Source organism: Trichosurus vulpecula, chromosome 8 (genome assembly GCF_011100635.1).
Source record: "Trichosurus vulpecula isolate mTriVul1 chromosome 8, mTriVul1.pri, whole genome shotgun sequence".
NCBI lineage: Eukaryota > Metazoa > Chordata > Mammalia > Diprotodontia > Phalangeridae > Trichosurus > Trichosurus vulpecula.
The window spans coordinates 160,016,537-160,028,601 of record NC_050580.1 but is presented as its reverse complement, the minus strand read 5'-3'; the positions used below and the strand labels follow the sequence as shown (position 1 = coordinate 160,028,601).

At 39.9% G+C, this 12,065-nt stretch overlaps 1 protein-coding gene across 1 annotated transcript in view; it reads left to right on the top strand.

Annotated features, from left to right (window-relative positions):
* Positions 1–2,577, top strand: part of LIPC (lipase C, hepatic type) — a 234,611-nt gene extending 232,034 nt beyond the window's left edge. Inside the window, exon 10 of the mRNA XM_036735537.1 lies at positions 2,349–2,577. Within this exon, the coding sequence (XP_036591432.1) occupies positions 2,349–2,460 (112 nt within the window). The 3' untranslated portion in view covers positions 2,461–2,577. The remainder of the gene's footprint in view (positions 1–2,348) is intronic.
* The last annotated feature ends 9,488 nt before the right edge of the window (positions 2,578–12,065 follow it).

The following is a 12,065-nucleotide window of genomic DNA, read 5'->3' as shown; positions in this document are numbered from 1 at the left end:
TCATTAATGTATGTACTCTTCCAAATGAAGCAGAACCCAACCCAGTACTTACATCATCTTACTTAACTCCCCTCCCCCAGAAAGCCTGCCCAGCATGCTGGAGGACCTTCTTGTACACACTACCAAACGTAAAACCGTACTGGGGTTATGCTAAAGATGTTTTTCCACACCAGTTAATGTGAATCATCCCACCAGTATCTGTGCCTATTAGAATGGCACTACTGTGAACCATACTATGGTAGTGTAAGAAAGGAGCTTACCCTTCAGGAAGACATTGATACCCCCGTAAGTGCTTACAAACTTCTTGGCGAAGCAATATTGTGGAGAAAGTTTCTCTACTCCAAACAGGCAATGCCACATTCCTCTAAAGGAATGAAGAAAGATTCCTGAGGAAAATAACAATATATCTAGCTCCTATGGTCTCCTCACCAAATCCAAAGGATTCCCTTGTACTCAGACACATTTGTCCTGGCAACAAAGTGCAGTTAGCCTTCCTAGGGGATAGGTTGTTTCCTCCTAGCATTGACTGCCCCAGAGGTGGGGTTGTCCTTTGCAGAATCTCCTTCCCCCTCCCCCACCACTGGAATTTTTTTTTTCCAAGTAAAGTTTCATCTAACTTTAAGCTCTTCATGCCAACCATAAGTTAAAACATGACCAACTCATCACCATTCTGGTAACCATGAAGGCAGGAGCTGTCTCATTTTTGGGTCTGTATAGTCAGTACTTGTCATCTAATGGAGGTTTAATAAATGCTTGTTGGTTGATGCTCAAGATAGCAGTATTTGGAAAGAGATCATTTCCTCTTTTTTAATGGACAGCACTAACTTAATCACCCTTACTAGAAGCTTCTTCCAGCTCTAGCTTCTTTTTTTTTTTTTTTTTTGCTTTGGAAGCCCACTTCTGAGATTCTGTCTTTAAAAGTCATGGAAAATAGCTGGTTGCTAATTTATGAATTCTAAACTTTACTGATCCTCAAATTTTACTACAACGAAACCTAGCGTAATAGATTTGTGGCCCTGGGTCTCTTATCCAATTACATTCTAGGATTATGCTTAATACTTAACCTCTCTGTATCTTAGTTTCCTCATTTATAAAATATAGATAATAATAGCACCTACCTTACAGGGTTGTTATAAAAATCAAATAGAGTTAACATATGTAAAATACTTTGCAAAAACTTAAAGTACTATATAAATGTTATCTTATCTCAATGTGATACAAAAATGACAGCTATTAAGCCCATATACCCAATATGCCAACATATTATTTCACATTATTAATTTTTGAAAATTAAACTGAATTTCTTTTCATTTCATCATCCTTACTTGACTTTTTGGCCTTATTAGGTTTATATGCCTCCCTAGCCTCCCTTACCTACTTTCATAGTAAGCAAAAATCATCATAATGATGACTTTGTGTTCAAAGGTTTTGTGGAATTTTGGACAGTACTTGTGAATACATCAGCATGAGGAGCTCCCAGAAGGAACTTCCTCTACCAATTATGCAGATTGACACTCTGCAACTTTGAATCTTGGAGGCTGGCTGGCAGCACTGAATGGTTAATGAACTTGCCTATGGTCATATAACCAGTATGTAATGAGATGGGACTTAAATTGAGATCTTCATGACGCCAAGCACTCTATCTACTGTGCTATGCCACCCTTAGATTACCTTGAGTTAAAAGATGGTATAAGTTCCATTTCCTGGTGTTAATTCAACTGAAGTATAACTGAGGAACTAAATGTGTTTAATACACTCTGGTGGGTTTAAACTTTAACTTTTCATTTGTTTAATAAAACAGCCTTGTTTGGGATGCATAAACAATACAGTAAGATAACTCGGAGAACTCGTAATCAGTTATTGATTGAGTACCAATTATGTGCTACATATAGGACATATAGAATATAAGAGAGGCAAGAATCTCTTGCCTGATGGAACTTCACACTGACATTGACAAACCTGAGTACATCTAAAGAAAAGTGACCAGAATAGTAAAAGGTCTGAGAAACCATATCGCATGAAGAATGGTTGACAAACGTAAGGATGTTTTAGCCTTAAGGAAAGATTCAGAGGGAACATGATAGCTGTCTTCACATACTGAAAGGCTATCATGTCAAAGTTGGCTTAGAGTTTTTCCTTTCTGATTCCAAAAGAATAAAGTACAAGTAGAGGGGGAATAGCAGGAAAGTCCTTAGATAGGCTGCTTTTACTTACTTGAGTTTTGCTTTTCCTTCAAGTTATAGAAATATTTGGGAATATTATTTGTAAAGGAAATACTGAACAACAAAACATGTTAATAACCTATATCTGAAAGCTAACACTTGGTTTGTTTTATGTTTTCTATTTAGAATGACATTTTGTTCTCAAGACACAGATGATGTACAGCTTTATCAAAACCAAGAAAAAACCTTTGTGAGATGTGGAAAAGGTTCAAAAACACAGGAGCAAAAATTGATATGAGCCTTAATGAAGATCCATCCATGAAGAATAAATTTATACTTATTGATGTAGTATAACTTCCCCAGTCAAAGTTTGAGAGTCATGCATAGAACATGAATAAAATCTAAATTAAATTTTTCTTAAAAGGAAGAGAGATATTCTTCACTATAATGAATAGTGCTTTTATACCCATTATATAGATCTTCAGATATGATGACGATGATGTTCAGTTGTTTTAGTTGTGTCCAACTCTTCATGACCTCATTTGGGGTTTTCTTGGCAAAGATACTGGAGTGGTTTACCATTTCTCCAGCACATTCTACAGATGAGGAAAGTGAGGCAAACAGGGTTAATATCTTGCCCAGGGTCACACAGCTAGTGAGGCCAGATTGGAACTCAGAAAGATGAGCCTTCCTGACTCCCAGCCCAGCATGCTACCCACTGTGCCACCTAGCATTTGTATACTGTTATTTTAAATGGATAGTTCTAAAATGCCTCTTTATACTTAGTCAGATTTCCCCCAGATTTCACCCTATCAATCTAACTGGTTTACTCTAAAAATTTCTCTCCAGAAAGATGGAAAAGTGCTCCATAGAGTATATAAGACGTAGTTCACCAAATTCAAATTTTCCTGTGATCTCCTTAGACCAAAGGAAGAAAAATGATAATGTCCAACACATCTGATATTTTGGTACCATTGAGGAAAAAACTACAATGGTTAACTGAGGCAGTCATTTAAAAAGCAAAATTCAAACTAATTTGAATTCATAGACACAATTATTGCAGTAATATCCAAAATTAGGCAATTAAAGCTATTTTCATTACATGATTTCCTGTTGGATAGAGTGTTTGAACCTCACTTAATGGAACTGGCATTCACAAAAACTTAAACAGATTTTAAAGCATCCAGTAAATTGAATAATTATGATTTGTCTAACAAATCTATTCACAAGCATATTTTATCTGAGGAATGGGCTACCAAATGACATAACAATTTAGATATTTGCTATAAATATTTCACTGATGTTAAAACAGCTAGCACATTAAACAATTTGACCTGATATCCTCACAGACATAACTGTTCATAGTACCTCTTAATTAGAGTGACACATATAAGTTTGCATAAATAGGAATTTACCACCTATGACTCCAAGAGCCTATTATATCTTATGACCCCATTTTTTTTCACCTACCAGAAAACTCCCAAGACATGGATCCCTGATACTTCCTCCTTTTCCAATTTCTTATATCTATGACCTCTGTTCTCTGCTAGATTCCGGCCACCCTGCTCAAGGGAGAAGATGCAGCTGCTCTTATCAGTTTCTCCCTTACCTTCCCTGAAAATAGCATACAACCTTTCTTTATTTTCCCCCCTTCTTTTAAGGGTTTACCACTATCCAAACTCTCACCAGTGGCTCTAAGAAGCTGTAGCATGTGCAGCAGCCACACCCTGGTAAAACTGTCTCAGCAGATGGGCTAAACCAGGTTGAGGGAAACCAACAGTCCTCAAGCCCACTGGTGAGACAGGGGGATGTCTACCACAAGCATCTGAAGACTTCCCCTGGCAGAATGGGCAGATGAGAACAATTTGTTCCAACGGCCCTGAAGGCAGCTGAAGCAAGTGCTGTGGAGGGCTTAGTGCTTGGATGGGCATCAAAGATGCCAAGGCCATCCACTGCATCTTCAGCCATCGCTTGTCATTCTGACTTTTGTCTTGCCACTGGATGATGAGGCTCTGGAGTGAAACTGACAACTGTGCAACTCTGCTTCACTTAAATCATATTCACACGTAAGTCAAGACACCACCATTGATGTCATCGGTCCTCTTGGGAAACAGATGAACTATGATTTACTGAAAAACATACAGGGAAGATACAAAAACAAACAGGGGAAAATTATACTTTATAGAGATTTTATTAAGTTGGTCATGAGTATTAGCTACCATGGACTAGAACGTACTCTTTTATAGTTTCTGCTTCCTTCCGATTTAACACCATTCTGGCCAGTCTTGTCCTCAGAGTGAGCCACTCCTGATCTGGGATGGATGTGGGATAGGTTGTAGGGTTCTAGGTGATAGATTAGGTTATAATGGTTTCAGATGTCTTGGGTCTTCTAGAAGCCACTTCCCCAATCCTTTATCTTGTGTATAGTACAATGCAGACTCAGAATTTTTTTTTCTCTATTATTCCTAAAGGATGAGTCTTGATTCATTTCCCTAGCTGTGATACTGGAAGAAAGTCTTGTCTTTATTTTTCTGGATCCCTAGCTGAGAAAGATTTTTTTTTCTTTTGCTATTAATTCAGAAAAATATATAAGGTTATTCAGGAAATGCTGATGTTTATGATAAAATTCATGGTTTTTTTTTTAAGTGGGTTAATGTGTTTTTATCATAACATTCCCTTAGGCTACTCTTGACACAACTTGACACTCCCACTGGAGGAATGGGTCTCCTTAGGATGGTTTTCAGGGTTCTAGAGATAATCCTGTGGGTGGTTATTCCTACTACTATAGCTCTCAAGTCCCCATAGGTGTGCTTCCATTAAAAATCTGCCAGTGGACTTAATTAGCTTTTAGTAAAGGCATTTAGTAAGATGACATAGGACAGTTGGCACAAAACATTCTCAAGACCTAGGGCACACTCTCCCACAAATACATACAGCATCCCTGGGAAGAGTGGGCTCTAACTTAAAACATAGTAGTGCTTTTAAGACACTCTTGTGGCAAAGAGTAATTCACAAGCCCTGGGACTAGAAGTTCTCACATAGCTCCCTTTGGCTGTAGCTCTATTTCTAGATAAGTTGCTCAGCTGAGCTCCCAGGATCTACTTTTTTTGTGGGGGGGAGGGCAATCAGGGTTAAATGACTTGTTCAGGGTCACACAGCTAGTGTCTGAGCCTGAATTTGCACTCAGGTTCTCCTGACTCAAGGGCTAGTGTTCTATACACTGTATCACCTAGCTGCCCCTTCTCCCCCTGAATCTACTTTGAGTCCATAACCAACACTTTTCTCTGCCACAAGGGATCTCTGTCACACACTCTGAAGCTTCCTCCTCACTTGAGTGACTGTTTCTCTGAACCCATGATGGACCTCAGTGTGTCCTTCTGCTCCCAGCTGGATACATTAACTCCTACTGGTCTAGAGAAACTTTGTTCACCCCTCCCACTGGTACAGGTAAAGGAGTCTGCCTCCACAAAGAATTCTTAAACCTAGCATCCTCAACTTTTAAACTGGCACTGCTGATATTGTATTGTATTTGAAAGTCAAATTCTCTATTCAGCTTTGGTCTTTTCATCAAGAATGCTTGAAAGTCCTCTATTTCATTAAATATCCATTTTTTCCCCCTGAAGGATTATCCTGTTTTCTGGGTAGGTTATTCTTAGTTGTAGTCCTAGCTCCTTTGCCTTCTGGAATATCATATTCCAAACCCTACACTCTTTTAACGCAGAAGCCACCAAATCATACGTGATCCTCACTGAGGCCCCACAATATTTGAATTGTTTCTTTCTGACTGCTTGAAGTATTTTCTCTTTGACCTGGGAGCTCTGAAATTTGACTATAATATTCCTGCAAATTTTCATTTTGAGATCTCTTTTAGAACAGGATTGGTGGATTCTTTCAATTTCTATTTTACCCTCTGGATCTAAGATATCAGGGCAGTTTCATAATTTCTTGAAATATGATGTCTGGGCTCTTTCTTTGATCATGGCTTCTAAGTAGTCTAATAATTCTTAAATAATCTCTCCTCAACCTATCTTCCACATCAGTTGTTTTTCTGGTGATATATTTCACATTATCTTCTATTTTGTCACTCTTTAGACTTTGTTTTATTATTTCTTTATGTTTCCTGGAACCATCAGCTTCCACTTCCCCAATCCAAATTTTTAAGGAATTATTTTCTTCAGTGAGTTTTTGTAACTCTTTTTCCATTTGGCCAATTCTGTTTCTTTAGGAGTTGCATCACTTTCATCTCTTTTGCCAGTTTTTTCTCTGCCACATATCTTTAACTCTTCCAGGAAATCTTGTTGGACTAGGTCCAACTAGAGGATTTTGTTGGGGTTTTTTTTTTGTTTTGTTTTGAGGCTTTGTTTGTTGCCATTTTTACATTGTCATCTTCTTCTGAGTTTATTCCTTGGCCTTCCCTGCCACTATAATAGCTTCTTATGGTCAAATTCTTTTCTGTTGTTCTATTTCTTCACTTTGAACTCCTGTTTTCAGGGTGAATTCTGGGCGTCTGCACGTTTTCAGTGCTACCAAGATGGTGTGATCCTAGGAGACGTGGTCACTGCAGTCCTGGTCTGCATTCTGGTCTTTACCCAGGAAGGGTTTCTGCTCTCCTACAGCCAGCACTCTCTTTGCCTTGGAACTATGACCAGGGCCCCTGATCCGTTGTAACCAACCCCCAGTGCTCCTCTCTGCCCTGGAACTGCTACCCAGAACTGTGTATGGGAAACAGAGTTGCCAATCAGTGCCAGCTGTACCCAGTGCCAGCAAAGGGTCCTCTCTAATCTCTTCCTGACCAGTTGTCTAACCTCTTACTGTCCCTGGGCTGAGAGCTCCCAAAGCTGCTGCCATTTGCTGCTGCTGTGTATGTGATCTCTAGATAGCCTTCTCCCCAGGTGAGACAAACTTCTCCTGCCAACTACTTAGGCCAGAAAAATGTCTTCCCCTGACCTTTTGTTGGCTATGCTGCTTCAAAATTTGATTTGAGGCATTATTTTAAAGTTGTTTGGAGGGGAATGTTGAGAGAGTTCAGCTGGGTTCCTGTATTAGGAGGGCAGAGTTTATAATTTCAAAGAGGATCATATATATATGTCTGAAAGGTTCGGAACCGCCGGATATAAGAAACTCTCAAAGTAGGAGGCAGAAGAATCAAAGCAAATATTTAGGCTCCACAGTAACCAACCCATGAACCAGCATCCTCATTTTGATATATTGATCAAAAGCTTCCAGGCCCAATAAGTACACCTGGAAAGAGTAACCAGGAGGCCACAGAGAAGCATGATGGTATAAAGCAAAATCATATACATGCTTCCCCTCTATGGTAAAAAGATTACCCGCTGGCCTCAAGTCCTTGTTCAGCTTCCTCCCGTAGGTCAGCTCTGCTACTGGCAGCTCCTGCTTCAGCTGCGGCTGTAGCTATAGCAGCCTCTGACTCCAACGGAAGCTGTTTTTAACCATCCGGCTTCTGCGGGGGTGTAAGGTACGCCGGGAAAAGCACAGGTTCTTTCGATCAGCTTAAGCAAGGGAAGCAAGGTGAAGGGGCCGACAAGCTTACTCCAGTCCAACATACGAACAGCATTCGGTTCAGGGGAAAAAGCCAAACTAGTCAAGGGCACTTGTTGACTAAGTGCTAAGGAGCCCGTTTTTGGTTACCAACACAGTTCCCTCGAATCCACCATCTTGTCTCTTCCAATTGTCCATTGTATTATTTTTACTAGAAAAACAGAGAAAGGCAGAAAGAGTCCCTGCCTTCTACAAACTTATATTCTCATGAGGTAGATGACATGTAAATTACCAGGTGGATATACAGCCAGTCTGAGAAGGGAAGGTATTAGCAGCTGGGAGAAAGGTCTCTTATAGAGGGTGGGATTTGAGCTGAATCTTGAAGGAAAACTGAGAAGCAGAGGTGAGGGGGTAGAGCATTTCGGGCTTGGGGAGTAGCCAGTACAAAAGTATAGAGACAGGAGATGGACTGTCCTCTTCAAGAAACTTCAAGTAGGCCAGTGCAGCAGGATTTTAGAACATATCAAGGGATATGAAGTATACGAAGATGGGAAAGATGAGATTATGGGAGCTTTCAAGGCTTAGCATTAGTGTGATGTTGAGCAAAGCACACTGTCTTGCCATAGAATAAGAATGTTTTAATTTAGATGTACTCTATATCATCACAATAAAGTCCTATTTGGTATTCCTACAGATGCGGAAGAAAGAAAGAGAGAGAGAGAGAGAGAGAGAGAGAGAGAGAGAGAGAGAGAGAGAGAGAGAGAGAGAGAGAGAAATCGAGAGAGAGAGAGAGAGAGAGAGAAAGAGAGAGAGAGGGAGAGGGAGAGGGAAAGAGAGAGAGAGAGAGAGAGAAAGAGAGGGAGAGGGAAAGAGGGAAAGAGAGAGAGAGAGAGAGAGAGAGAGAGAGAGAAATAGAGAGGGAAAGAGGGAGAGAGAGAGGGAGAGAGGAAGGAAGGAACAGTTGCCAGAGCAGGTCCTATGTCTCACTCCACTCTGATCAGTTCTACAACACAGTGATTTTCTTAAAATATGACTCTGATCATACTGTTCTCCTACTCCATGTACTCCAACGGCTCTTTATCATTTCTTGGATCAAATAAATATAAACTCCTCTGTTTAGCATTTAAAGCTTTTCACAATTTGTCTCTAAGCAACATTTCCAGCCTTATTCTATATTATTCCATTTTTTTCCACATATCCTATGATTCAGCCACATAGGTCTTATTACTCTTCACCAGTGTTGTGCTAGAGCCAGCTCCTATCAGTACAAGCCAATTGTTAAATTTTCTGTGTAAAATTACACTTTAGAAATTCACAAAGGCTACAAATCAGGGTTCAATTTGTTTAGTTGATTGTCTAGACCAGGGGTGGGGAACCTGCGGCCTCCAGGCCACATGTGGCCCTCTGGGTTCTCAAGTGCGGCCCTTTGACTGAATCCAAATTTCACAGAACAGACCCCTGCAGAACAAAGATTTGAAGTTTGTTCTGTGAAGTGTGAATTCAGTCAAAGGGCCGCACTTGAGGACCTAGAGAGCCACATGTCGCCTCGAGGCCACAGCTTCCCCAACCCTGGTATGGACCAGATGTCAGACACTCTGGGCAGCCCTCTGTGGCCCATAATACTCTGGAGTGCAGCCTGAACGAGATTAAAAGGTAATTGGGAAATATTTAACAAAGTAAATATAATAATAAAATAAAACATCAATAACTCTAAGTCAAAATGTGGCCCACAAGAATCCTTTCTATTTGAGTTTGACACCACTAATCTAGACTTAAGAAACTGATGGAAAAATACTAATAATGAGGATTAAATTTAGAAGTGTGCCAGAAATACTTTTTTTTTTTTCTTCAGAGAGTTACTGGCTTACCATTCTTCCCCACACATGATACTCCAAGGCCTCTGAAGTGACTTTCTTCCATGCCTGGGGATGCTTCCTCTCCTTACCTTAGAAATCTTTAGTTTCATTCCAGACTTGGTTTAAGCACCAAATTTTCCTTATTCCACCAGATGTTAATGCCTTCCCTCCATCTTCTGCAAAAAATTTACATCAATTTTATATACACAAACATATATTTTAGTCGCTCCCCTGAAAGAATATACACTCCTTGAGGGCAGAAACCTTCCTTTTTGTCTTTCCATCTATAGGGCCTAAAACAGTGCTTAATTTATTTGCTAACTGGGAAATATAGCTTGCTAATCTTGAAAAAATACATTTACATTAAATTCCCTGAAGAGGCCAAATCATCTTAAATGTGCTCAAGATAAGTGAAAGAGAGGAAGCTTTCAAAAGAACAGAAAAGATTACAATCACAGATGGTATTACCCTCTTCACCTCAGTCAATGAAAAATAATATAAACAAATGTGCTTTTCTGGCTCTGTAAAATTTTAGATAGTGGTCTATAAATGTATCAAGGGTTTCCTTGACAAAAATATAGGAAGGGACCAAGGTTTCATAGATGTTTTTTCTGTATCAGACATAGTCGTACAATTGACTGAGTTATAAAGACTATAAGATCTCATCGTATCTATTATTCAAATCAAATTTGACTTGATAAAACACTTGTGAAAGCTCTCCTCCACTAAGCATATTTTGAACAAAACACAGAATGGTATAGTATAAGGTATTAGAACTGGATTCAGGAAACAAAGATTTGAATTCTATATCTGACACTTATCCATTATGAGAGCTTTAGAATAATTTAACCTCTCAGAGCCTCAGGTTATTCATCCATAAAATGATAACAATGCTTAATACTACCTACTTCATGGAGTTATGAAGAAAGTGCTTTGCAAACCTGAAAGTACTATATAAATTACTTATTATCAAAATCTTGAAAGCTTAGCATTATTAATTGCTCCTTGGCCCAAGGGACTAGGGGAATATGTTTCCCTTTTCCACTCTGTTCTGGACCTATGGATGAAAGCCAACCAGATTCAGTGCTTAGGGAGCCTTGTCTCTAATGAGAAGAAAGGGGCTGCCTTTTCTCACTATCTCTGCTTTGTTATTTTTCCCACTGCAGCTCCCCAGGAAAGATTTACTTATGAACTTGGATTGTGGCTCTTGCCTAGGTTTCAGAGAGTAGAAAGATATTCAATGTACAACATAATTTAGAAATGAGACAGGTATTTTTTTTTCCTACATACACAAGCACACACACACAGCTGAGTGACACAAAAGACTGTTGGTGTGCAAATAATTTAACTTGTAGCCACTATTACAACTTCTATCAGGCTGATATTTAAACCTTATTTAACATAAAGAATGGGGCTACTGAAGTTATTCTACATTTTACCTCGGCTTTGGACCATGTAAACCAATTGTAGTCAACATTTTTTGCCATTGGGCATTTTCTTCAGGACTTCTAGATCTTACAAGGTCACTTTCAAACCGGGATATATACACCTCGAGAATAATGTTCTGAAACAGCATTGGAAGCAGTATCCTAAGTCTCCCATCCCAATGCAATTTAAGCTAGTTTTTCCTTAAATGAATTGAAACTATTTTTGAGATTTCGGCTCAGGGGTCTAATTGCTCAAGCTACCGACATCACCTCCTGATGACCTTAATACAAGACAGGTGTTAATCTGATACCTGGCAGGTGACCCATAACTGTTAACTCATCTGCTTCACTTGATTCAACTTGAGGTGTCCTCAATGCACATCTTTCCTGGCTACCTCTCCAGCTATGATCAAGAAAATAACTTTTGGTAACTGTTGAATAACTCCCAAGTGTTTCATCTCATTTCAGTATTGAACAAAACTACCCGGGGACTGGTCTGAGTCTAGCCCAGTCCAGAATGCTTACCTACTCATGAAAGGGAATTCAAAGTTGAACAGGCAACCAGGAGGCCAGGCTCAAGTTCTCCTTGCTGAATTCCTGTATTTTAGCTGCCTTGTGGAAGGGAATGCAGGAAAAGGGGTTATAGGGAGATGAAGAAGAACACCCATTCCCCACGCCAGCTATGTGCACTAGGCCTACAATCAGGAAGACCCGAGTTCAAGTTCGTTCTCAAACACCTACTAGTTGTATGACCCTACATCCCTTCCACAACCTCCCCCTCACACTTGTCCTCCAACCCCTTCCCTCAAAAGATTTTCTTCTGAGAAATCTACTTGCCACATGGTCTGACCTCTGAGTCGGGTCTCTGATATAACCTAGGAGTGGTGGGGGAGGGACCAAGGGTAGGACCACAGCTCTGTCACTGCACCCAAGAAGGGAAACTAAACTTAGCCCAGGAGGGAACATAAAGACAGCTCTGTCACTTTGAACCTGCAAAGTCTTCCAGCTAGCTGATGGGCTGAAGTCAGCACCTTTCTATTGGAGCTGCAACCAGGGGCAAGTCTGCAGTATTTTTTGTTTTTTTGCTCTGGTCTAAATCAAGGTCGAGAGTCTAGAAAACT